Source organism: Mobula hypostoma, chromosome 10 (genome assembly GCF_963921235.1).
Source record: "Mobula hypostoma chromosome 10, sMobHyp1.1, whole genome shotgun sequence".
NCBI classification, from domain to species: domain Eukaryota; kingdom Metazoa; phylum Chordata; class Chondrichthyes; order Myliobatiformes; family Myliobatidae; genus Mobula; species Mobula hypostoma.
The window spans coordinates 17,454,577-17,482,055 of NC_086106.1; the positions used below are offsets into that span (position 1 = coordinate 17,454,577).

Consider the following 27,479-nt stretch of genomic DNA (forward strand, 5'->3'; position numbering starts at 1 on the left):
AACAACTAAATACTTTGTCACTTCATGAATTACACTTTTCCTGCTGAACGATCACTGCAAACAATTGACTGTAGCTTGATGGAGTTGAGCTTTTGAATCGATCGGACAAACTGGCACTTTTGTGTGTGAACTGGGGTCGTGAAGCTGGAGGGTGGTGAGGCGAGGCGAGGCGAGGGAACGGGGAATGAGCTGGTGCTTGTCCATTGCTGGAGCGGATTTGGAGGCGATTCAATGCGGCAGAGTCAAGCCCGAGACTGAGAGGAGGAAAGACCCGAGGTCTGATTGATTTAGGCACCGAGCCGAATTGGAAAGGTCAGGTACAGGCCGAATCGAGGCGGCAGATCTCGGGCCAGGAGAGTATTGAAGTGGCAGGGCCCAGGTACGAGAGCGAGGAACGGCCAGAATTCGGACGATTTAAATGCCAGGCCAGATTGGAAAGATCAGGGTGTCGGGCCTGGTGGCGAGGGATGGACCGGTTCCGTGAGGTTCACTTGTCTCTGCGCTGAACTGACACTGTGGCCTGCAACTCACAGACTTCAGTGAACCCTCGCTCTGTTTGCTATTTGCTTACTTTTATTGGTTCCACGATTTCTTTTCTCTCCGCACGTTGGGTGTCCGACAGGCTTCTCTCGTCTTAATGGGTTCTACTGGGTTTCTCTGTCTTGTGGCTGTCAGTAAGCAGACAAATCTCAAGGTTGTACAAAGTATACACACTTTGTTAATAAATGCTCCTTGAACTTTGAACTCAGCAAAGAATCAGAATCAGGCTTACTATCTCCGGCGGACGTCGTGAAATTTGTTAACTTTGTGGCAGCAGTACAATGCAAAACACAGCATTTATATTTTTGATTCTTTTTTCTTTTAATTCGGTTCTTTCAGGCTTCTTGCTTTGTAAGCAAGCAAGTCTCAAGTTTGTATAATTTATATATATATATATCAAATAAATTAATCAAATAGTGCAAGAAAAGGAATAAAACAGTAGTGAGGTAGTGTTCACGGGTTCAATCCCCATTCAGAAATAGGACGTCAGTTTTTCAGTCTTGGTCTGTCTTGTGTTTCTGTGATATCATTCTGGAGGAACAATGTATCATTTCGTAACGCATGCATTACTAAATGACAATAAAAGAGGACTGCGTGTCCTCATAATCTAATCTAAGAGACTGTCCCAGAGTCGCTGAGTGTGTGCCTTCAGGCTTCTGTACCTCCTTCCTGATGGTGACAGTGAGAAGAGGGCATGTCCTGGGTGGTGGGGGTCCTTAATGATGGACGCCGCATTCCTGAGACACCACTGTTTGAAGATGTTCTGGATTCTACGGAGGCTGGGCTGAAGCTGGCCTCCCCCCACCCCCCAACACCTTATCAATATCAATGTCGAGGAGGCTGCACCGGGAGCACCGGATACGACAGACGACCTCCGACAGATTCGCAGGTGAAGTCTGGCCTCAGTCTGGGGCTCTGAATGGAGGTGAATGGGCAGGTGCAGCGACCAGGGGGATTAGTGGGGAGGGTCGGCTGGGAGAGGGACTGAGGGAATGAGGGAGAGGGAGAGATGCACAAAGCGGAGAGTGGGGAACGAGTGAAGATGCGTTCGTTGGGAGGATCCTTTTGAAGATGGCCGACCCATCAATCATCGGGGCTTGGTTACGCCCCTCGGCCGTCCCATTAGTTGGAGGACAAACAAAGGGCTGAGTCCTCCAGCGACTCACAGTGGTCAATTCCACTGTCAATCATGAGCCGCGCTCACGTCAGGATGCGGGGCGGGCGCAGTGGTCACGTGGGAAACCGGTTTGGCCAACGGGCGGCTGCGGCGCCCGCTCCCGGTTGCGCGGTCGGTGATTCTCCCCGCCCCTCCACCGGTACCCATTGCCAGTTCCCGCCGGTTGTTGTTGTGGGTGTTTTGCAGCCGGCGGTGCCCACCGCGTCGGTGCCAGGGCGAGCTGGCCCCGTACAGTAGAGCATGCGCAGTGTGTTCGGTAGGTCCTAAATCGCGTGGGGCGGAGGGCGCTGCTGATTAGATAGAGCTGTTTTTAGCGCGTGGGGGTTTGTGGGAAAAGTGATGGCCATCCTCAGTCAGCGGAAGAGCTAAACCCACGGTTGTCAGGATTTCTGCGGATTAAATTTTGCTAACTTCTCGAGTAGTTTAATTTGAGATCATTAAGTTATTTTAGCAATTTAAAGTGGTCCATAGGGCCCTCTTGACGTTGTCTCGCTTTTATTTGAATATATCTCCTTATTGTGATAAATGTAATGATGAAGCTTCACTCATTCATATGTTTTGGACATGTCGGAGTCTTGGCAAATATTGGAAAGAAGTATTTCAAACCTTCTCGGTACTTTTAAAAGTAAATTTTAAGCCTAATCCTTTGACCACTTTATTCAGTATTGTTGGAGGAAAGGATACTATTTTGGAGAAATCTGATTTGTACATTTTGGATTTTATTTCTCTTGTGGCTAGGAGGGCACTCTTGCTTAAATAGAAAGATGTGGTGTTCAATGGCTGCGGGATGTGATGGCATGTTTAAATTTAGAGAAGATTCGGTATTCAATTTCTGAATCTAATCAAGACTTTCAAACATTGTGGGGACTTTTTTTGAACTACTTTCAAAACCTTTGATTTGCCATTAAAGCACAGATGGTGGCTAATAATATACTTTTTTTCCCCCTTTTTCTTCTTTACCAATCAGCTTCAGTCTTGGTAGTGGATTAGATTTTTTCCCCATATAATAAATTTACGGTATTTCAATATTATGAATTAATCAATTTGTATGAATACAGTATAGAGTAAGGAGTTTGTATGTGCGATTCAGTATAATGTATTTGATATATTTCTTTTTTCTTGAACTCTGTATTCTATGTAGAAAATTAATAAAAATATTGAAAAAAAAGAAAAGTTATTTTAGTGTCTCTGTTAAATCTCTCATCCATTTTAACTGTCGCAGCCATTGAGCAGAGGGCATATATATAGTATTCATTGGCCTTCAAGGAAGCTGGGCAGGAAAATAACTCCATGGTTTTGGGAGTTGGACCCCTTTATAAAGTGATGTTAGGTGTGACCTCTACACAGTGGTTCAGATTCCTCTGAAATTAATGTAAAAGAGTGTGTATGCATGCCATCCAGATAGATCATATCATACCTAATGTGGTAAAACAGATTTTTGAACTACAGTTTCAGAGGAAGGCTATAACATTTATTGCTGTGAACCTATCGTTTAGAAATCTCTTTTTGTTTTGTTTCAGCTATCTGGAATTGTATGTCCCTCTCCACAGCAGCAAATTGCGGAGCTTAAGTAGTTCGACGAGGCAGAGAAAGTTAATGAGAAGTATTCGCACCAGGCTGTTGCAGAGTGAGGTGAGAGTGCCAGGGTTTAACTGACAGTGCCCATTGCAGGATGGAAGGAAAGCCCAGTGACATCCCTGTGGAGGCACCTGCTTCCGAGGGTGGTGAGGGCGTGCGGAGCAGCAGACGTGACCTGGAGGGCCTGTTGTCCTGCGCGCTGTGCGGGAAGGTGTTTGCCTACCAGTCCTTGCTGCGCCGGCACCTGCAAGCCCACACTGAGAACCGGCCCTTCAGCTGCGAGGTCTGCAGCAAGACCTACAAGAGCGACCAAGACCTCTCGCAGCACCGGCGGATCCACACCAGGGAGAGGAGCGCCAGGTGCCCCGAGTGCGGCAAGGCCTTCGTCCGCTTCTCGCACTTGGAGGCGCACCTGCGCACCCACACCGGCGAGCGGCCCTTCTCCTGCCCCGACTGCGGCAAGGCCTTCCAGCAGTCCTCGAACCTGCAGAGGCACCAACGCACCCACACCCGCGAGCGACCGTTCTCCTGCCCCGACTGCGGCAAGGCCTTCCACCAGTCCTCGAACCTGCAGAGGCACCGGCGCAAACACAGCTGCCAGCAGCCCTTCTCCTGCCCCGACTGCGGCAAGGCCTTTGGCCGCTACTCGCACCTACAGGGGCACCGGTGCGCCCACACCTGCGAGCGGCCCTTCTCCTGCCCCGACTGTGGCAAGGCCTTCGTCCAGTCTGCCCACCTCGTGGAGCACCGGAGAGTTCACACCGGGGAGAAGCCCTTCGTCTGCCCGGTCTGTGGGAAGTGCTTCGCCCGGTCGTCACAGCTCCACGTCCACCGGCGGACCCACACGGGGGAGAGGCCCTACGCCTGCCCTGACTGCGGGAAGAGGTTCAGCACGACTTCAATCTTGCTGAAACACCGGCAGGTCCACAGCGAGGAGCGGCCCTTCCCCTGCCCCGACTGCGGCAAGGCCTTCAAGAGCCCCGTGCACCTGAAGCAGCACCACGTGATCCACGCCGGGGAGAGACCCTTCTCCTGCACCGTCTGCGGGAGGTGCTTCACTTGGTCGTGGCAACTGCGGAACCACCGGCGGACGCACGCGGAGTAGAGAAGCTACACGTGTCCCGGCGGGGGAGGTGGGGGTGGGGACTTCACTTGGTCCTGCCATCTCCTGCCACGGCAGTCGACTCACCCTGCCATCCTTCCCTCGGGCACTGTCTGTATCCATGTGGGAGTGTGCCTGTGTGTCTGTCAGTGTGTGTGTGTGTGTGTGTGTGTGTGTGTGTGTGTGTGTGTGTGTGTGTGTCCTGTCCCCGCAGACCTGTGGGTTTCCTCCTGGTTGCTCTAGTTTTCTCCAGCATTCCACAGAGGTAAATCATTCCCCCAGTGTGTCGGATATGTTGTGTATTTAACATCTCAGTAGCATTTGATCGAGGCCTCGTTGACCTGGTATTGCATCCTCGCTGTCTAGATACGCAAAGGCTGGGCAGTACCATATGGAGAGTGAGCTGTTGTCCATGTAGTAAGCTCCCCCCCCCCCACGCATCTGATGAATCTAAAGGCAGAGACCGATACAGTTTGGCACCAGCGGCGTCGCAGGAGTTGCCAGTCGGCATTGAACTCAACGTGGGACTGCCTCAGGGACTCCAGCTCTGGATTTTTCCCTCGGGGTTCACCCCTGAGGCCTTCCCCATGAGTGGGTATAACCGCAAGGCAGCAGAGGTTTGAGATCAGAGTTTTCCTTCTCCTAGATGAGCTGCCAACCACGACTGACGAGCCCCATCTACCGAAGTGACTGGTGTTAGGAGCTAGTAACTCACCTTTGCTCCTTCTCCTGTCAGTAGAAACCGTTCCGCTGGGCTTGGTGGCTAAGCCACACGTGAAGGCCGGGAGCTGGACTATTTGAGGTGGACGCCATTGGGAGTATTTGATAGGTGGTGGGATATTTGCTTGATTAAGAATTCTCTGTTTAAATAATTCATTACGGTTCCTATGTGAAAGTAAGTGAATTGGATACATCATGTTGCTGCCAAGTGACACCTGTGCCCTCACTTAAAGTAAAATGTGACTTTAGACTCGGCTTCCCGACTCCGTCTCTTTCTTCCAGTTAGATTTTCGTTTTGGAGTTTGGGAAGAAGTCAGTGTAGGGCAAGAATCTGGGGTTGGGGGAGACGAACGCGACGTGACGCGGCTGAAAGTTAGTTTCTCGAGGCAGCCGTGTGTGTCTGGCAGCGAGGAGAGTGAGGTGGGATCCGTATTGATGCGTTTGGTGGTCACGCGGTATTGTGCCAATGTACAATCTCTCCTGCCGACGCTATGTCCGTATCCCTCTGTTCCACGCGTATTCATGGTGCCCGTCTGAGGACATCTTTAACCTCTCCTGACTCCTGACACTCAGTGTTAAAAAAACATCAAAACTTTTCCCTGCGCATCTCCTTCGGACTTATCCCCTCTCACCGAAACTCCGCAGCCCCGCACTCAGACATTCTCATCCTGTGAAAACTGAAACACCGGCTGTCTAGATCTCTCATAATCTCATAACCTTCTATCAGGTCTGAAACACAAGAGATTCTGCAGATGTTGAAACCCAGAGCAACACACACAAAATGCTGCAGGAGCTGTGCAGGTCGGGCAGCTTCTATGGAAAATGTTTCAACGCTTCAGGCCGAGAACTTCCTTCAGGGCTGAAACGGAGTAAAATACTGCGGGGAGGGCAAGGTGATAGTTCAGGAAAGGTGAAGGGCTGGAGGAGGAGGATTCTGGTGGGGGAGGAGAGTGGACTATGGGAGAAAGGGAGGAAAGAGAGGCTCTAAGGGAGGAGATGGGCAGGAGGGATAAGACGCCGGAGTGGGGAATGGAAGGAGGAGGGCAAAAAAAAAAGACCGGAAACAAATTAATACTGGTGCCATCAGGTTGGAGGCTACCAAGGCGGAATATGAGGTGTTGCTCTCCGACCTGAGGGTGGCTTCGTCCTGGCAGAGGTGAGGCCGTGGACCAACATGTCAGAACGGGAACGGGGATGAGAATTACAGTGGCTGTAATTTCTGTTTTGGCGGGTGGAGCAGAGGTGCTTGACAAAGCAGCCCCCCCCCCCACCCCCAGTTTACTTCAGGGCTCACCAGTGCAGAGGAGGGCAGATCAGGAGCACTGGACACAATAGACAACCCCAGCTGATTCGCAGGTGAAGTGTTGCCTCGCCTGGAAGGACCGTCAGGGGTCCCTGAATGGAGGAGAGGGAGGATCATTTCTCCTGGTTGTGGGGATACGACCCAGGGGTCTCCCCTCGGTCTCTGCGGCTCCGGAGAAAGCAACACATTTGTCCACCGTCAAGCAGTATCCTGGTGAACTTCTACAAAACCCCTACAACCTCCATGTCCAGGGTAAAAAAACTACAATCCCTGGAGTGTTTTCTCAATGTTCGTTATTAAAAAGTTAAGTAAGTCACGCAAAAATGTAGAGAGGTAGTGTTCACGAGTTCAATGTTCATTCAGAAACCTCTCAACCACTTTGCTCAGCAGAGAAAATCTCTAAATCACTCAACCTTCCCTCAATGAAAATCTCTAAATCACTCAACCTTCCCTCAATGAAAATCTCTAAATCACTCAACCTTCCCTCAGAGAAAATCTCTAAATCACTCAACCTTCCCTCAGAGAAAATCACTATATTACTCAAATTTCCCTCAGGGAAAAGCCTTAAATCACTCATCATTCCTTCTTTTGCAATCTTTTTATTAATTTCATAGAATGAAAACATAACAAAGCAAAAATACTAGTAGGAGATACATTGTTACATTTAAAATAAGTAATTGTAAAACCAAATAGTAAAAATTAACAAAGCTCTCAATCGTGCAGAATAATAATGAATAATACAAAGCAAAAAAAAAACTGAAGAAAAATCATGAAAAAGAAAAGAAAAAGAAAAAAAAACAAACCCCATCCCCCCAAAAAACTAAACTAAACAGAATTAGTCAACTAAACTAAAAGACTTGGGCAATACTAACAACATGAAAATGGGAAAGAAGAAAACCTTAGTGTCGACGACTCCATTCCTCTCAACCAACAGTACAGAGAAATAAAACAAGTTTGGAAATGGTCAAATTACATCAGATGAAAATGCTGAATGAACGGCCTCCAAGTTTTTTCAAATCTAATGGAAGGATCATAAACCACACTTCTGATTTTTTCCAAATTCAAACACACCATAGTTTGTGAAAACCAATGGAACACCGTAGGAGGGTTAATCTCTTTCCAATTCAGCAAAATTGATCTTCTAATCACTCATCATTTCTTCAGAGAAAATCCCTAAATCACTCAACATTTCCTCAGAGAAAATCCCTGAATCACTCAACCTTTTTTCATTAGTCATGCTGTCTAATCCAAGCAGCATGCTGGTGAATCTCCTCTGCTCTCTCTAATATTTACATATCCTTCCCATAATGAGGTGAGCAGAAGTGAACACAATACACTCAGTGTGGTCAAACTGGACATTTATGGAGCTACAACATACTTTGTGGCTCCTCAGTTCCTCAACTAGTGACCTGCACACCATGCACCCTGCTAACATTTCGCTGCAACTTTGAGGCATCTATGGACATGGTCCCCAAGATCACTCTGTATCTGCACGCTGCTAAGAATCCTGGCATTAACCCTGTACCCGCCCTTAAATATTCCAAAATGTTTCACCTGACACTTTTCCAGATCAAACTGCATTTGCCACTTCTCAGCCCACTTCTGCAACCTGTCAATGTCCCATTGGAACATATGATAACCTTCGTGTTACCAACAAACTTACCAACTCACCCTTCCACTTCCTTATCCAAGTCATTTATAAAAATCACAATCAGGTCCTAGAGCAGAGTTATTGGGGAGAGTTAATTACTGACAACAAATCCAGGGAGAACCTACCTCCACATGTTCACAACACACTCCGGAGGTCAGACTTGGTGAAGTTTCCTGCACACCCTCTGATCACACACTCACTGGGTCAGACAGACTGAAACTCCCTCCACGTTGTTCCATCACACACTCCCAGGGTCAGACACAGAGTGAAACTCCCTCCACACCATCCCATCACACACTCCCAGGGTCAGACAGACTGAAACTCCCTCCACACTGTCCCATCACACACTCCCAGGGTCAGACACAGAGTGAAACTCCCTCCACCCCATCCCATCACACACTCCCGGGGTCAGACACAGAGTGAAACTCCCTCCACATCGTCCCATCACACACTCCCGGGGTCAGACACAGAGTGAAGCTCCCTGATCTGTGTATTCGAGGTACTAAACTCTAGGTGAAAATTTTACTCACATATTCCCCCCCAAATCCTCCTATGCATCCCTACCTTAAATATATGACCCCCCCCCATACAGTCTACCCAGTCTCTGCGTATGACTCAGAGACACAAAGCTGTTGACGTGTCAGAGAAGCTGAGCTTTGCTTTTGTTGGATTCACTCCGCAGGTCAGGCAGCATCTACGGAGAAAGATAAACAGCCGATGTTTCGTGCTGAAACCCTTCATCGGGACGGGAAAGGAAAGAGGCAGAATGTGGGGAAGGGGGAGGTTGTATGTTGGTGGGTGGAGAGGGAATGATGTGAGAAATTGGGAGGTAATCGACGGAAGAGGTGAAGGACAAGAGAAGAAGGAATGATTGGAATCGACAGTGGAGAACGGCGGGAACCTGAGGGAGGCAATGGACATGTCATGAGGGTGGGGGAGAAGTGTAGGGGTGAGAGGGCCACCAGCATGCTAAAATAACACATCCTCCCTCAGTGCCATTCAGACCCCCAAGTACGCTGTGAGAGGGAGACATCATTTCACCTGCGAAACTCTCAGGATTATCCACCGTGCTCCCGGTGAGCCGCCTCTGCATCGGTGAGACCTGACGAAGGTTAGGGAGCAGCTTCAGTGTGTCTGTTGAAAATCCGGGATTTTCCGGTGGGCACCCATTCCAATTCAACTTCCCACTCCCATACAAAGTTCTCTCTCCACATCCTCTTACAATGCCACGATGAAGCCAATCTCAGGTTGGAGGTCAACACCTCTTACTCCATCTGGGTAGCCTCCAACCTGATGGTATGAACATCAATAGCTGTTACTTGCTGCCCGTATGCCGCTGGTGTTTAGGGCAGCAATGAGAAGGTCCTCCATCTCTGACGGCTTTCAGGACTTCCTTCGTTGCGTCAGTAGCTTCCTTTGTCAGTCCTGCAAGTCCCGGGTGGAGACTCTGGAATACTGTCTCACTCAGATGTAGAAGGATTCTTCATTGATGTTTCCTTAACAATTTTGTTTGACCGGTCAGGATTGTTAGCCCTGAGCCTGGAGAACCACCCTTAGTCTGTACTCTACCCTTTGACCTGTTTGGCATGGGCGACCCTACCTAGAGCCAAAGCAAAAGGCCCTGACTCCAGCCAACATAGCACTTAGGGCCATTGAAGCAGGCAAGCCTCCAAACCCTACGACAAGCTAGTGGTCTACTTGGATGATCTATATCTCTAACTTCTCGTAATTTCTTCCCCACCCTAAACAGCTATATTTCTTTCTCTTTCACCCCCCACCTCACATTTTCCATTCCCCAGAAGGTTACTCGCTCACCCTCTTCTCACCTCGTCTCCATCCTCATGACCATCGTCCATGATAGCACTGGTGACATATAGCAACGTTTTGCAGGCCGCACACAAAACTTCTAGATAAACCGCTTCTGAACTACTATCACTGCAATGTTCAGCCTGTATTTTCCTTTTAAGTAATGTATTTTTAAATCAGCATAACAAAATAGTGATCTTACAATCTTCTTAAGGACTTGGTGGTCTTAACTCTCAAGATGCAGGTACAGCACCTTTAAGCAGACAAAGGTACATCGACATGCTGGAAGTGAGGGAGGAGGAGTAAAGCTTCCTTTACCCGGTATTTTGTCAGCAAATGTACTGTGCAGTCTCTGGAGAACAAGACTGAGGACTTTGGGGCAAGATTGCTGTATCAGAGCGAAATAAGGGATTGCTGCATCCTCTGTTTCATGGAGACGTGGCTGACCTCATATTTTCCAGATAGCGTCACTAAGACCCTAAGGCTTCTCAATACACCAGATAAACCAGACTGTTGACTTGAAGAGACAAAAGATAGCAGTCAGGGTTTATGATTAACACTTACCAAAAGCATTCTCCAAAATCCTGACCACAGTTTGCATACCAAAGGGCATGCACTCAAGGGATAGATTACAGCAAACAGCCTGCCCTGGCACCTTCCAAATTATTGCTGGGGACTTCAATCAGGCTTGCTTGAATAAATCTCCAGCCAATCATCTTCAACATATCGCCTGCAGTACCAGGGGCCCCAAAACACTCGACCACTGCTGTACAACCAGGAAATCTGATCTTCCATCTGTCCTCCCCCGACCCGCACACGGGCAGAGGTTAAAGATCAAAAGGCTCTGAAAGTAGATGCAATGAGGAGGTGGTCACGGGAGGCAGGGAATTGGCTGCACGACTGCTTCCAGTCAGTGAACTGGGCCACATTTAAGAACTTGTCAGTGGATCTGAATGAAAATCGCAGAAAGTCTCTCTTTGTTTTTGTTCATCTCTGCCACGTCTCCCCTCTGTCTCCTCCTCTCCAGGGAAAACAGTTCCAGCTCTTCCTCCCTCTCCCTCGCAGGGAAAGCCCTCCATTCCCAGCAACATCCTCGGGGATTTTTTCCTGTATCCTCCAGCTTAATCACGTGCTCAGAATCAGAATCAGGTTTATTATCACTGGCGTGTGTCGTGAACTTTGTTAACTTAGCAGCAGCAGTTCAATGCAATACATAATATAGAAGTAAAAAATAAAATGATAATAATAAAGTAAATCAATTATAGTATCTGTGAATTGAAAAGATAAAAATCATGCAAAAACAGAAATAATATATATTAAAAAGTGATGTAGTGTTCATGGGTTCAATGTCCATTTAGGAGTCGGATGGCAGAGGGGAAGAAGCTGTTCCTGAATCGCTGAGTGTGTGCCTTCAGGCTTCTGTACCTCCTACCTGATGGTAACATGAGAAAAGGACAGTGATGCAGCATGTCAGAATGCTCTCCACAGTACAACTATAGAAGTTTTTGAGTGTATTTTTTGACAATGACCAGGCCGGTGGCGTAGTGGCATCAGCGCTGGACTGCGGGGCGGGAGGTCCTGGGTTCGAATCCAGCCAGATCCCCTGCATGCCTTTCATCCGTGCTGGGTTACGAGCTGGTGATCTCTTTGGAAAAAAAACTCACCCAGCATAAGGCAATGGCAAACCACTGCTGTATCTTGCCTCGTACGCGATTTCCCACTACATCAGAGTGGCGTGGGAGGAAATTTTTCACTAACCGGAGAAATTCCAGATGCAATGTACCTTTCCTTTTTTGACAGTCCTTCCAATGGCTTGAGATGAGAACTGCACACAGTACTGCAATTGCAGCCTCACCCACGTCTTTTACAGTTGTAGAGCTCAGAGAAATTGGGAGTGGGGGGGGGCAAAAGTGTACGCAACATTCCCCCCTCCCCGGTGACCACCTTCACGTGTGGCTGCTTCAGGCTGTGTGTGAATCCAAATTACAGTAACGTCACAGGCATTGAAAAACTTACCTGCAGCAGCATCACCAGCATCTAACAGCAGACATGCAGCGTTCACAAGGAAAACAGACTAAACTTGTTTTTTTTACAAGAAAGAATTCAATTAGCATAAAAAAATTAAAGTCCATTGTAATGCAAAGTGGACACAGTGTTACTGTAACACACATAAAAGTTGCTGGTGAACACAGCAGGCAGGCAGCATCTCTAGGAAGAGGTACAGTCGACGTTTCGGGCCCAGACCCTTCGTCAGGACTAACTGAAAGAAGAGCTAGTAAGAGACTTGAAAGTTGGAGATAGTCCTGACGAAGGGTCTCGGCCCGAAACATCAACTGTACCTCTTCCTAGAGATGCTGCCTGGCCTGCTACGTTCACCAGCAGCTTTGATGTGTGTAGCTTGAATTTCCAGCATCTGCAGAATTCCTCGTGTTTGGGCCTATTGCCGGCCTCAGCTTTCTAACACACAGCATGACCTTTCCAAAGGGTCAGAGTTGTTTGTAGCAAAGTTAAACCTCTAACAAATGCTCAGCTCCTTGTTGTGAACAAGATCCAGTCTTCAATTCTTGATGTAAATTGTAAACAGTAATTAGTTTTAAGTTAAAAGCACAGCTTTGCAAACATCGAAAATAGCTGCAGGAGTAGGCCATTTGGCCCTTCATTAGTCATAGTCATACTTTATTGATCCCGGGGGAAATTGGTTTTCGCTACAGTTGCACCATAAATAATAAATAGTAATAAAACCATAAATAGTTAAATAGTAATATGTAAATAGTGCCAGGAAATAAGTCCAGGACCAGACTATTGGCTCAGGGTGTCTGACCCTCCAAGGGAGGAGTTGTCAAGTTTGATGGCCACAGGCAGGAATGACTTCCTATGACGCTCTGTGCTGCATCTCGGTGGAATGAGTCTCTGGCTGAATGTACTCCTGTGCCCAACCAGTCCATTATGTAGTGGATTGGAGACATTGTCCAAGATGGCATGCAACTTGGACAGCATCCTCTTTTCAGACACCACCGTCAGAGAGTCCAGTTCCATCCCCACAACATCACTGGCCTTACGGATGAGTTTGTTGATTTTGTTGGTATCTGCTACCCTCAGCCTGCTGCCCCAGCACACAACAGCAAACATGATTGCACTGGCCACCACAGACTCGTAGAACATCCTCAGCATCATTCAGTACGATCATGGCTGATCATCCAACTCAGAACCCTGCACCTGCCTTCTCTCCATACCCCCGATCCCTTTAGCCACAAGGGCCATATCTAACTCCCTCTTAAATATAGCCAATGTACTGGCCTCAACTGTTTCCTGTGGCAGAGAATTGCACAGATTGCACAGAAGAAACAACAGTGTTACAGAGCATAGTGGGAGGGGACGACTAGCTGCTGAGAGATGTGATTTGCAATGTGAAGTCACCATCAGCACCAAAGGGCCTGTTTTTTGTGCTGTACTTTGCTACGCCTCCAATCTATGAGCATAACAAATTTGCAGGTGCAGGAGGAGGTAAATGGGCAGGCGCTTGCCCCGGAGGGGGATTAGTGGGAAAGGACAAATGAGGAGGGAAGCAGAGGGGGGCGTTGAGCTGCAAACGCCCTGGGTAGGGAGGAGGTAAATGGGCAGGCGCTTGCCCCGGAGGGGGATAGTGGGAAAGGACGAATGAGGAGGGAAGCAGAGGGGGGCGTTGAGCTGCAAATGCCCCGGGTAGGGAGGAGGTAAATGGGCAGGCGCTTGCCCCGGAGGGGGATAGTGGGAAAGGACGAATGAGGAGGGAAGCAGAGGGGGGCGTTGAGCTGCAAATGCCCCGGGTAGGGAGGAGGTAAATGGGCAGGCGCTTGCCCCGGAGGGGGATAGTGGGAAAGGACGAATGAGGAGGGAAGCAGAGGGGGGCGTTGAGCTGCAAACGCCCCGGGTAGGGAGGAGGTAAATGGGCAGGCGCTTGCCCCGGAGGGGGATAGTGGGAAAGGACAAATGAGGAGGGAAGCAGAGGGGGGCGTTGAGCTGCAAACGCCCCGGGTAGGGAGGAGGTAAATGGGCAGGCGCTTGCCCCGGAGGGGGATAGTGGGAAAGGACAAATGAGGAGGGAAGCAGAGGGGGGCGTTGAGCTGCAAACGCCCCGGGTAGGGAGGAGGTAAATGGGCAGGCGCTTGCCCCGGAGGGGGATAGTGGGAAAGGACGAATGAGGAGGGAAGCAGAGGTACGGTGCTCGGATCCTTCTGAAGATGGCGGAGTGATACCGCCCACCGGCTCATTGACAAACTGAGGGCTGAGTCCTCCCGGTGCCCGGATTGGCGAAAACCACTGTCAATCATAAACGGGGTATCGAACGTCACAATGTGGGGCGGGCTTTGTGGTCACGTGAACGATCGGGTCGGCCAACGGGCGGCGGCGGCGCCTGGCTCACGGTTACGCGGCCCATCACCTCTTCGGTGGGTGTTTTCGCACGGATTCCCTCCACCAGTCCCCGTTGCCGATGCCCGGCCGCCGTCTACATAGGCGCCGGGGGTTGTTTATAATGGAGCGGGGAGTCGGGGAGCTGTACAGTAGAGCATGCGCAGTGCGTTCGGCAGCTCTTAAGTCACGTGGTGTGCAGGATTTTGGCTGATCAGATAGAGCTATTTATGGCGCGTGGGGCATTGTGGGAAAAGTGTCCGCCATTCTCGTTCTGCGGAAAATTGAAACGCAAATCGTCAAGATTTCTGCAGATTAAACTTTGATTTCAGATCCTAACGTAATCTTACCGCCTGCATTTACTTCCTCACCCATTTTTAATATTGTAGCCTTTGAGGAGAGTACAGAAATATAAAATCGCTGGACTTCAAGCAAGCTGGGTGAAAAAAGCAATTAGTTTTTGGTTGCAGAGTTTTGGGAGTTGGAACCAAGTGATAGTAGGTGCGACCTTTGGCACAATGATTCAGATTCTAACAAAATATGTGTAAAAGATTTTGTATGCAATCCATGCCATACTTAATGTGGTAAAACAGTATTTTGAATTACAGTTATGGAGAAAGGTTGTAAAGTGTACTGCCTTGAACCTGTCTTTGATAAGTCTTCTGTTTGCATTTTCAGGTATCACTGACTCGCTTTGTATGACCTTCTCCAGACCAGTGTCACATAACTTAAGTAATGCTATGGATTATTGAAAGTTAAGCGACATATTCACACCAGGATCTTGCAGAGTGACTTGGAGTATCAGGATCTGTCTGACAGTGTATATCGAGCGATGGAAGGAAAGCCCCATGACATCCCTGTGGACACACTGGCCTCCGTGGATGTGCAGAAGAGCAGTCGGGAGGGCCTGTTGTCCTGTACACTGTGCGGGAAGGTGTTTGCCTACCAGTCCGTCCTGCGCCGCCACTTGCAAGGCCACAGTGATGACCGGCCCTTTAGGTGTGAAGAGTGTGGCAAGGCCTACAAGAGTGGCCAGGACCTCCTGCAGCACCAGCGGATGCACAACAGGGAGAAGAGCGTCACCTGCCCCGAGTGCAGCAAGGTCTTCATCCGCTTCTCGCACTTGGAGGCGCACCTGCGCACCCACACCGGCGAGCGGCCCTTCTCCTGCCCTGACTGCGGCAAAGCCTTCCAGCAGTCCTCGAACCTGCAGAGGCACCAGCGCACCCACACCTGCGAGCGGCCCTTCTCCTGCCCCGACTGCGGCAAGGCCTTCCACCAGTCCTCGAACCTGCAGAGGCACCGGCGCAACCACAGTTGCCTGCGGCCCTTCTCCTGCCCCGACTGCGGCAAGGCCTTCGTCCAGTCTGCCCAACTAGCGGAGCACCAGAGGGTTCACACTGGAGAGAAGCCCTTCACCTGCCCCGTGTGTAGGAAGAGTTTTGCCCGGTCATCAGAGCTCCACGTCCACCGGCGGACCCACACGGGGGAGAGGCCCTACGCCTGCCCCGACTGCGGGAAGAGGTTCAGCACGACTTCAATCTTGCTGAAACACCGGCAGGTCCACAGCGAGGAGCGGCCCTTCCCCTGCCCCGACTGCGGCAAGGCCTTCAAGAGCCCCGTGCACCTGAAGCAGCACCACGTGATCCACACCGGGGAGAGGCCCTTCTCCTGCCCCGTCTGCGGGAGGTGCTTCACTTGGTCGTGGCAACTGCAGAACCACCGGCAGACGCACGTGGAGTAGAGAAGCTACACGTGTCCCGGCGGGGGGGTGGTGGGAGCTTCACTTGTTCCTGCCATCTCCTTCACAGCAGCAGACGCGCCCTGACAAGTAGGGGGAGCGTGGTCTGCCTATGGGGTGCGTCTGCTTCCACCCCTCCCTCGGGCGCCACCTATACTGTATCTGTGAGTGTGTTTTTTGTGTCTCTCTGTGGAGATTGCGTGCTCTCCCTGCAACCCTGTGGAATTCCCACAGCTGCTCCAGTTTCCTCCCATGTCCCACAGAGAAAAGTTGCTCCCGAGTGCGTCAGTTATTTCACATATTTTATATCTCAGTAGTATTTGAGCATTACTGCAAATATATCATTTGATTGACCATTCCTTGTTGGTTTACGGGTAGTTTTTAAAAATACCTGCATTCACATGCCACGACCTTCCCACGTGATCTGTGTGCACCTTGAGGGGTCAAAGAGCTTCAGGAAAGTTGCGAGCATTCGGCTTTTGCAAGTAGAAAGAACCAGAATCTACTCTGCGCGCATTGAGGTTATTGCATGAACTTCAAGGGGGAGACAAAAAGCTGCTTGTAAAAGTAGATGCAAAGACCGAAGCCCAGCTGGGTGAATGGAAGGCCAGAAAGAAAGGAGAAATTAAAACAGCGGATCCATCAGATTAGATTATGAGAACACTCAGTCCTCTTTTATTGTCATTTAGAAATGCATGTGTGCATTAAGAAATGATACAATGTTCCTCCAGTGATATCACAGAAAACAGGACAGACCAAAGACTTAACACTAACAAAACCACATAGTTATAACGTATAGTTACAGCAGTGCAAAGCAATACCATAATTTGATAAAGAACAGACCATAGGCACTGTTAAAAAAAAAGTCTCAAAGTCCCGAGTCGATCGAGTCCCTGATAGCAGGCGGCAAAAGGGAGAAACTCCCTGCCATAAACCTCCAGGCACTGTCAACTTGCCAATGCCTTGGAAGCAGCCGACCCCAGCTGACCCTGAGTCCATCTGTCCGAAAACTCTGAGCTTCCGAGCAGCCTCTCCGATACAGCCTCCCGAGCGCCATCCTCTGCCGAGCATCTTCGACCTCTCCCCGGCCGCTGAAACACTCAAAGCCGAGGATTTCGGGGCCTTCAGCTCCGGAGATTCCGGTTACCACACAGTAGCAGAGCAGACATTTCAGAAGTTTTCCAGATGTACCGCTGTGCTTTCACGTCCGTCTCCATCAAATCAGGATTGTGCACGGTCCCCAACTTGACAGATAACAGATATTCATCACCGAAGTGGCTCCATGCACTGTCGTTACACCACCATCTCTCCCTCCTCCCGGGAGAATGTTGTGAATGAGGAAACCAAGAGGAGAGATCAGAGTGTAAAGGGAGCAATAGAAAGAACAATAAAAGAATACTCCAGTTACTTAATTCACCTTCCCAAGGTGAAATTGCACAAACTAGAAAGGAGAAAAAGGAAAAGAAAGAGGGGATGACAAATGGAAGAGGATAAACGAGAGTGAATTTCTTGGGAAATTAGCAAATTCAGGGACGTTCACAAACTGGAGGAAAAAGTAAGAAGGGGAGAAACAGAATGACCAAAGTTGAAAAGGAGAGAAGAGACAGAGTGAGTGAGAAAGAGAAGGAAGGAAGGAAGGTAACGGGCAGGATAAAGAGAGAAAAAAGTAGCTCTGACCGGGAGAGAAGTGAGGATTGAAGTAGATCCGGTGAGAAAAGGAGAAGAAACATGTTCGAAGGTTTCCGAGTCAGCTGCTACAGCCATCACAGCGGAGGCCGCAGGACCTGAAATTGTTTTACAGCCACAAGTCTCACCTGTCAAGGTGACCGCCCCCCGCCACCCCGGTCAGGAAAGACGTTATCCCACAAGAGTAAGAAACCCCCCACAGTGATTAAACCTTTTAAGTATGAAAGGAACTATTTAAAAATTGACTCTGCTGTGGATACCTGTGTCGTTGAGATCCGTTCTATGTTGAGTTTATAGCTAAGCAGGGAGGAGTGTTGTGTATTTAGTATTTGAGTGATGTTGTAAGTATATTGTTTGATTAAGCATTCTTTGTTTAAATAACTCATTAAAAATGAATGAATTGCGTGCATCGTGTCACTGCCAAGGGACGTGCGGGCGCCTCACTGAAAGTAAAACCTGACGTTAGACCCGGCTTCCCGGCTCCGTCTCTTTCTTGCAATTAGATTTATGTTTGGGAGTTTCAAAAGATGTCGGTTCAGGGCCAGAGTCTGTGGTTGGGGAGTTGAAGAGGATGTGATGCCAGGGTATTGTCCGTATCCCTCCGTTCCCTGCCTAAGACACCCAAGGTTGTCTTCAACTCCTCTATTGTATCTTCCATCAACATCACCATCGAGACACCTGCCAGTTTGTTAAAAAAAAATTCAAAACCTTTCCCCTTACATCTCATTCGAACTTATCCCCTCTCCCCTTAACTCCGTGGCCTCTCGTACTAAACACTTTCATCCTGTGACAAAGAAACATACTGGCTGTCTATATCTCTCATAATCTTATAAACTTCTATCAGGTCTTAAACACAAGAGATTCCGCAGATGCTGGAAATCCAGAACGACACACAAAATGCTGGAGGAACTCAGCGGGCCAGGCAGCATCTGTGGAGATCAATAAACAGTCGACGTTCCGGGCCGAGACCCCTCATCAGGACTGGAAAAGAAGGGGAGGACGCTGGAGTAAAAAGGTGGGGGGAGGGGATGGAGGACAAACTAGATTCAGGAAGGTGATAGGTGACGAGAGGTGGGTGGAAGGGTCGAGGGGCTGGAGGAGGAATCTGATAGGACAGGAGAGTGGACCGTAAGATATAGGAGCAGTATGAGGCCATTCAGCCCATTGAGTCTGCTCCGCCATTCCATCGTGGCTGATCCTGGATCCCCACACCCTTGCCTTCTCATCGTCTCCCTTGATGACCAATCAAGAAACGATCAACTTCGGCCTTAAATATATCCACGGATTTAGCCTCCACTGCAGTCTGTGGCAGAGCATTCCACAGATTTACTACCCTTTGGCTAAAAGAATTCCTCTGCCCCTGAATTTTGAGGCTGTGCCCTCTTGTTCTGGATACCCCCACCATAGGGAACATCCTCTCCACATCCACCCTATCTAGTCCTTTCAACATTCAGTAGGTTTCAATGAGATCCACCCTCGTTCTTCTGAAACCAAGCCCAAAGCTGCCAAACACTCCTCGTGTTAACCGCTTCGTTCCTGGAATCATCCTCGTGAACCTCCTCTGGACTCTCCAATGACAACACATCCTTTCTGAGATTTGGAGCACAAAACTGTTGACAGTACTCTAGTGCAGCCTGAACAGTGTCTTGTAAAGCCTCACCACCATCACCTCCTTGCTTTTATATTCTATTCCCCTCGAAATAAACGCCAACATTACATTTGCCTTCTTTACCACACATGCATCCTATAAATTAACCTTCTGGAAGTCTTGCATGAGGACTCCTAAGTCCCTCTGCACCTCTGATGTTTGAACCTTCTCCTTATTTAGATAATAGTCCGCACTATTGTTCCTTTTACCAAAATGCATCATCATACATTTCCCAGCCCTGTATTCCATCTGCCACTTTTTTGCCCATTCTTACAATTTGTCTTTCGTCCTGCTGCAGTCGCGTCACTTCCTCAGCACCACCTACCCCTTCACCTATCTTTGTATCATCCACAAACTTTGCTACAAAGCCATAAATTCCATTAACTAAATCATTGACAAACAATGTGAAAAGCAGTGTTCCCAATACTGACCCGTGAGGAACCCCGCTAGTCACTGAAAGCCAAACAGAAAAGGCCCCCTTTATTCCCACTCGCTGCCTCCTGCCTGTCAGCTATTCCTCTATCCATGCCTGTATCTTTCCTGTAACACTGTAGGATTTTGTGGCAGCTTATCAAACACCTTCTGAACATCCAAGTAAGTGACATCCACTGCCTCTCCTTTTGTCCACCTGCTTGTTACTTCCTCGAAGTAATAGATTTGTCAGGCACAATTTTCCTTTACATAAACCATGCCGACTTTGACTCATTTTGTCATTAGTCTCCAAGTACCTCGAAACCTCGTCCTTAATAATAGACTCCAACACTTTCACAACCATTGAGGTTGGGCTAACTGGCTTACAATTTCCTTTCTTTTGCCTTCCTCCCTTCTTAAAGAATGGAGTGACATTTGCAACCTCCCAGTATCTCAGGACCTTGCCAGAATCAAGTGATTCTTGAAGGATCATGACCAATGCGTCCATTATCTCTTCGGTAATCTCTCTCAGGACACTGGAATGTAGTCCATCTGGATCAGGTGACTCACCCATCTTAGGACCTTTGAGATTGCCCTCACACTTTTCCCTTTGTAATAGCACTCCTGCTCTCTGACACTCACGGACCTCTGGCACACTGCTGGTGTCTTCCACAGTGAAGACTGATGTAAAGTACCCATTATGATCCTCTACTATTTCTTTTTCCCCCATTACTACCTCACCAGCATTATTTTTCTGTGATCCTATATCAACTCTCGCCTCCCTTTTACTCTTTATATAACTGAAAAAACTCTTCATATCCTGCTTTATATCATTGGCTAGTTTGCCCTCATATTTCATCTTTTCCCTTATAGTTTTTTTAGTTGCCTTTTGTTGGATTTTAAAAACTTCCCAATCATCAAACATCTCATTCACTTTTGCTACCTTATGTGCCCTTTCCTTGGCTTTTCTGCAGTCCTTAACTTCCTTTTTCAGTCCCAGTTGCCTTCCCCTGCCATTTGAGAACTTCTTCCTCTGTGGGACATATCTATCCTGCATCTTGTGAACTATTCCCAGAAACTTCAGCCACCTCTGCTCTGCCGTCATCCCTGCCAGTATCCTCCTCCAATCCACCTGGGCAAGCTCCTCTCTCACCCCTCTGTAATTCCCTTTATTCCATTGCAATACCAATACACGTGAGTTATGCTTCTCCCTCTCAAACTGCAGTATGAATTCAATCATATTATGATCACTGCCTCCTAAGGGTTCCTCTACATTAAGCTCCCTAATAACATCTGGGTTATTACACAACACCCAGTCTAAGGTAGCCTTTCCCCTAGTAGGCTTGAGCATAAACTACTCTAAAAAGCCATCTCATGGGCACTCGACAATTTCCTATCTTACGATCTGACACCAACCTGATATTTCCAATGCTCTTGCATACTGAACTCCCCAATTACAATTGTGTCATTACCCTTATTACATGCCTTTTCCAGCTCCCTTTGCAATCTCAACCCCACACCTAGGCTGCTATTTGGAGGCCTAAATATGCATAATGCTTTTATTACCCTTGCAGTTTCTTAACTCTACCCATAAAGATTGGACATTCTCTGATCCTAGAACCACACCACTGCCTATGCCTTCCTGCCTGTCCTTTCAATACAAAGTATATCCTTTGATCTTTGTTGGTGCACGGCCAAGTGGTTAAGGTGTTTGTCTAGTGATTTGAAGGTCACTAGTTCGAGCCTTGGCTGAGGCAGCGTGTTGTGTTCTTGAGCAAGGCACTTAACCACACATTGCTCTGTGACGACACTGGTGCCAAGCTGTATGGGTCCTCATGCCCTTCCCTTGGACAACATCGGTGGCATGGAGAGGGGAGACTTGCAGAATGGGCAACTGCCGGTCTTCCACACAACCTTGCCCAGGCCTGCGCCCTGGAAACCTTCCAAGGCGCAAATCCATGGTCTCACGAGACTAACGGATGCCTATAAAATATCCTTTGATGTTAAGCTCCCAAATATGGCCTTCTTTCAGCCACGACTCAGTGATGCCCACAACGTTATACTGACCAATCTGTAATTGCACCACAAGTTCATCCACCTTATTCCGAATGCTACGCACATTTAAACACAGCAGCTTCAGTCCTGCATTCTTTGCTCTGTCTGCATTTGTAAGCAATCATGGGCTTGTCCTTCCATACGTTCATGTTACACCCATCCTCTATTTGTGACCCTGCTGGCTCATCTTCAGCTCTATCATACTGGTCCCCATCCCCCTGCCATATTAGTTTAAACCACTCCCAACAGCTCTAATAAATCAGTCCTCAAGAATATTGGGCCCCCTTGGGTTCAAGTGTAAACCGTCCCTTTTGTAAAGGTCACACCTGCCCTGGAAGAGGTCCCAATTATCCAGAAATCTGAATCCCTGCCCCCTGCTCCAATCCCTCAGCTACGCACTTATCCTCCACCTCATTCTATTCCCGTACTCATTGTCACGCAATCCCGAGATTACGGCCCTTGAAATCCTGCTTCTCAGCTTCCTACCTAGCTCCCTGTGTTCTGTTTTCAGGACCTCCTCCCTTTTTCTTCCTATGTCGTTGGTACCGGTATGTACTATGACTTCTGGCTGCTCACCATGGGAGAAAGGGAAGAAGGAGGGGCCTCTGGAGGAGGTGACAGGCAGGCGAAGAGGTCAGAGGTCAGAGTGGGGAATAGAAGAAGACGGATGGGGGAGGGGAGAAAAGAAAAATATGAAAGTGACCAGAAGGAGAAATCAAGGTTCATTTATTATCAAAGCACGTTTACTATATATGAGCTTGAGATTAGTTTCCTTACAGGCAGCCACAAAACAAAGAAACACATTATTACCCATTTTAAAGAAGTCTGTCAGAGACCCAAAGTGCAGAAGTTGTGACAGTGAGTTCACAGCTACAAAGCCAGGCGTCACTGCAGCGGCCCTGGGGGCCCGGTAGTTTCAGGCGCAGAAGCCAGTAAGCCTCACGGAGCAGCGAGCTGAACCAGCCGTCCCTCGCCTCGCCTCCCGGGGTTAAATCGTACAAACCTCAGGTCGTTCCTGGCTCTCAGAATCCCTCTGCCTCATCTCGGTTCTGCCGCTGTGACTCGCCTCCAGCAGTGGCCAAACATGGGCTCATTCCTGGCTCTCGGGCCTGGGCCTCGCTGCCTCGATTCGGCCTGTACCCACCGCGCAGCAACCATCGTGACTTCGGTTCACGTGGCAATGATGGCAGGTCGTAGGGGAGGTTCAGAAGCTCAACTCCGAAAGGACGGTAACTGGCTGTTTATTGCAGTGATTGTTTTCCAGAAAAAAAAGTGTGATTAATAAATTCGCAGTTTTCTTCGTTCTGTTTACTACCAAGCGAGTAGTCACTGGGCTTCACCAGGGCCATCTTAAATCAGCGCTCACGCCATCGGGTTGGAGGCTACCCAGACGGAAGATGAGGTGCTGCTCCTCCACCCTGAGGGTGGCCTCATCCTGTCAGAAGAGGAGGCCGTGGACTGACAGGCTGGAATGGGAATGTGAGAGGAATTAAAATGTTTCACCACTGGGATATTCCTCTTTTGGTGGATGGAGCAGAGGTGTTTGACAAAGTGGCCCCCCAACATAGAGGCGACGGCTGGGGAGCACCGGACCGAATAGACGACCCCAACTGATTCACAGGCAAAGTGTTGCCCCGAACGGAAGTGAATGGATGGGTGTGTCATCTCTCTGGCTTGTGGGATATATATTTGTTTATTGTTATTTTATTTATTGAGATACAGTTTGGAATGGGCCCTTCCAGCCCTCCGGGACGTCCTGTCCAGCAATCCCCCCGATTTAATCCTGGCCTCATCACGGGACAATCTACAACGACGAATGAGTCTACCGATCAGAGCTTCGCTGGATGGTGGGAGGAAACCAGAGCACCTGGAGGAAACCCACGCGGTCACCCGGGAGAACGTACAAACTCCGGTGGCGGGAACTGAACCCGCGTCTCCCCTTGGCCTCAGCCACTCCAGGAGAAGGCAGCACATTTGTCCGGTCGCACGTGCCTTCAAATCCAGGCTGCATCCTGGTGAACCACTTCAGCACCCCCGACAAGCCCCCTACACCCTCCTCGTAGAGGGTGAAAAGAACTGCAGTCCGAGGTTTCGGATATGAACTCCAGGACTGGCTGATACGTTCCGGGCTGGGATACTCTGGGACCCGGAGGGTGGGAGAGGTGTTAGTGGTGGGAGGGGCTGTGGAGATAGCCTCGGACAGTGGCGTTTTGTAAATGTTAGATACAGGAGGAGGCGGAATTCTGGGTCGTATTTTAATGCTGTTGCAAAAATGAACAACTTTCTTTCAAATACAGTCTGCTTATTACAACTTGTTCATCAACAACTCGTTGGTACGTTATTTTAGTTTATAAGAGTTGTACTTGCATTTGGACGTCCTTTGTAGTTTGCAAATCATTTGTAATTCAGAACTGTTTTATAAATCAGAAATCCTCTGTGACTATTAAATGCTTTTTGTCTAAATTTAAAAGTGTATAATGAGAAGTAAAATAAACTCTGGTTAAACTACTTCATTAGCTGGAAGTATCTTCCTCGTTGGTAGGGAGGGGGATCCCAGCACTCGAGCAGTGGGTATTGGCAGCTGGACGAGACAGGCAAGTAAGCTTGTCCTTCTGAAAGCAGTATCGTCTCCCTATAGCGAGGGCACCCTTGGGTGTCTATATCAGGCTTAAAACCTTTTGAGTTTAGGACTAGGTGAAAGGGAATCCAACAGCATCACACGAGAACAAAGCAGCACCACCAGGACCACTGATGGGTGAGTCCAGAACCAGAGGCCACAGTTTAAGAATTAGGGGTAGGCCATTTAGAACGGAGTTGAGGAAAAACTTTTTCACCCAGAGAGTGGTGGATGTATGGAATGCTCTGCCCCAGAAGGCTGTGGAGGCCAAGTCTCTGGATGCTCTCAAGAAAGAGCTCTTAAAGATAGTGGAATCAAAGGTTATGGGGAGAAGGCAGGAACTGGATGGATACTGATTGTGGATGATCAGCCATTATCACAGTGAATGGTGGTGCTGGCTCGAAGGGCCGAATGGCCTACTCCTGCACCTATTGTCTGTTGAAAAGGGATATGAATGAAGGGATTGGTTCCGGAGTCTTTCCACCGCCCCAGGAAGTGACGGACTTTTTGATCACGGCATCAAAGTCTGGTTTCTTGTCACTGACATATGATTTGTGGCAGCAGTACAGTACAAGACATCAACGTCACCCCAGGTGACGATAAAATGAAATGAACAGTGCCACAGCAGAGCAGAGTTGCTGCGTGGGTGGGCCGCTCAGAAATGTGAGCCGATGGTAGTAACGAGAAAAGGGCACGTCCCGGATGGTGAGACTCATCAGCAGGGGAGGCTGCTGGTGACGCGGGCGCCGGTGCCAACCATCTCCACTGGCGAGGACGCGGCTGCGTTCACCCTCTCCCTCCCTCAGTCCAGGACTCAGCTCTCGCATCCCGCTCGGGTTCGGGGCCACATGACATGAAGAAGCCACTGGTTCTAGTTATGCTCTTTCTTTAAAGAAATAGTGAGCAATTTATGCTTCGTTTCCATTTCTTCTGAACGCTGTCTTTATGCTGCAAGTAAGATTTTCACTGCCCCTGTGTGCACATAAATTAAATTAAATTAAAGGCATCCATTAGTCTTGCGAGACCATGGATCTGCACCTGGAAAGTCTTCACTCTCCAGGGCGCAGGCCTGGGCAAGGATGTATGGAAGACCAGCAGTTGCCCATGCTGCAAGTCTCCCCTCTCCGTGACACCAATGTTGTCCAAGGGAAGGGCATTAGGACCCATACAGCTTGGCACCAGTGTCATCGCAGAGCAATGTGTGGTTAAGTGCCTTGCTCAAGGACACATCACGCTGCCTCGGCTGGGGCTTGAACTCACGACCTTCAGGTCACTAGTCCAATGCCTTAACCACCTGGCCACGTGCCCACACAGACTTGTGATTATGACAGCAAACCCAACTTTGTTCGAAGTAAATTTATTATCAAAGTACCATATCTACCGTGAGATCTTTTTTCTAGTGGGAATTCTCAGAAAATACAAAGAAAAACACAACAGAATTAATGAAAAACCACGCAAACAACCTGTCACGACCACGGATTTGGCAGTGCAGCAGATACGGCAAATGCGCTCCGTGTCAGCGAATTATAATTTCATTGTGATAGTATTTAACTCCATTCATCCCGTCGTAGTATTTGTCGAGACTTGGACATGAACCCAGGACACAGCAATGCTTCGCTGCCTATCTTGTATTTTGCCTTGACTGACAAACTGGACGGTCGAGTCAACTGACTCTGAAGACTAACGGTATTGGTTTTATAACCACATAACAATTACAGCACGGAAACAGGCCATCTCGGCCCTTCTGGTCCGCGCCGAATGCTTACTCTCACCTAGACCCACCGACCTGCACTCAGCCCATAAACCTCCATTCCTTTCCTGTCCATATATCTGTCCAATTTAACTTTAAATGACAACATCAAACCTGCCTCAGCCACTTCTGCTGGAAGCTCGTTCCACACAGCTACCACTCTCTGAGTAAAGAAGTTCCCCCCCATGTTACCCCTAAACTTTTGCCCTAACTCTCAACTCATGTCCCCTTGTTTGAATCTCCCCCACTCTCAATGGAAAAAGCCTATGTCAACTCTATCAATCCCCCTCATAATTTTAAATACCTCTATCAAGTCCCCACTCAACCTTCTACGTTCTAAAGAATAAAGACCCAACTTGTTCAACCTTTCTCTGTAACTTAGGTGATGAAACCCAGGTAACATTCTAGTAAATCTTCTCTGTACTCTCTCTATTTTGTTGACATCTTTCCTATAATTCAGTGACCAGAACTGTACACAGTGCTCCAAATTTGGCCTCACCAATGCCTTGTACAATTTCAACATTACATCCTTTATTCTGATAAGAATTTTATTCTTAGTTGTTCTTTTCAGCTGCGGTGTAGGCTTCCTTTTCCATTTGTGAGCTTTAGTTAACGGCCCTGTTTAGCCTCGCGTTTATTGTTTATTTTTCCCTTTAACACTGTTTGTATTAAAGTCTGTGAATTATCGACCTGTTTCGGTGTCTCTCACTCCGCACTTGGGCCGTACCCGAACCTGGTGACACAACCAAAGTGCGAAAGAAGGCAAATAAAAAAAAAGTCAATCAATAAACAGTGTTAGGAATTTTGTGGAATCAATAAAAGTGAGTCCGTAGCTTGTGGAACCAGTTCAGAGCTGCGGTGAGTGAAATCACGCACTCTGGTTCAATAGCCTGATGCTCTCTGCTCCTGAGGTCTGCCGGTGCGGGTCCCGAGGCCCCCGTACTTCCTGCCAGACAGCAGAGAGCGTGGCCTGGATGCTGGGACCCTTGCTGACTTTGAGGAATGAACTCAGCAGACAGAGCTGTATCCGTGAAGCTGCCTAACCTCCCCCCCGCACCCCCCACACCGTCGACACGCTCGCCACTGACGACACGGTGGCCCAGTCAGCGTACAGGAGCAAGTTGGGACGTTAGGTAGAGCGAAGCCTCAACTCCAACCACTCACTGTGCCAGTAAACTTCAGAATGGGCAGGTTGGGAGACCTGAGCTGATCAGCCGGCCGGAGTGTTCACTGAGATCTGTAACCTCTCACTTCGGCAGTCTGAGCTACCCACCTGCTTCAATCACACCACTGCCCAAGGAGCCC

General features: G+C 48.7%; 2 protein-coding genes across 3 annotated transcripts; both read left to right on the forward strand.

Annotated features, from left to right (window-relative positions):
* The first annotated feature begins 1,769 nt into the window (after window positions 1–1,769).
* LOC134352697 (gastrula zinc finger protein XlCGF7.1-like) lies at window positions 1,770–5,366 on the forward strand. The gene is made up of 2 exons (XM_063060094.1): window positions 1,770–1,973; window positions 3,238–5,366. Exon 2 carries the CDS (start codon window positions 3,390–3,392, stop codon window positions 4,398–4,400), a length of 1,011 nt encoding a protein of 336 aa, XP_062916164.1. The 5' UTR covers window positions 1,770–1,973; window positions 3,238–3,389; the 3' UTR covers window positions 4,401–5,366.
* Window positions 5,367–14,175: 8,809 nt separating this feature from the next.
* LOC134352700 (oocyte zinc finger protein XlCOF6.1-like) lies at window positions 14,176–18,159 on the forward strand. Of its 2 annotated transcripts, none has more exons than XM_063060097.1 (2): window positions 14,176–14,304; window positions 14,945–18,159. In XM_063060097.1, the coding sequence occupies exon 2, from the start codon at window positions 15,099–15,101 to the stop codon at window positions 16,008–16,010; it is 912 nt and encodes a 303-aa protein (XP_062916167.1). In that variant the 5' UTR covers window positions 14,176–14,304; window positions 14,945–15,098; the 3' UTR covers window positions 16,011–18,159. The 2 variants fall into 2 exon arrangements, with proteins under 2 accessions (XP_062916167.1, XP_062916168.1); XM_063060098.1 differs by lacking the exon at window positions 14,176–14,304 and adding an exon at window positions 14,421–14,767.
* Window positions 18,160–27,479: the final 9,320 nt, after the last annotated feature.

Coding starts and splice junctions, on each gene's coding strand:
- LOC134352700 (XM_063060097.1), top strand. CDS start 15,099: ATGGAAGGAAAGCCCCATGACATCCCTGTGGACACACTGGCCTCCGTG.
- LOC134352697 (XM_063060094.1), top strand. CDS start 3,390: ATGGAAGGAAAGCCCAGTGACATCCCTGTGGAGGCACCTGCTTCCGAG.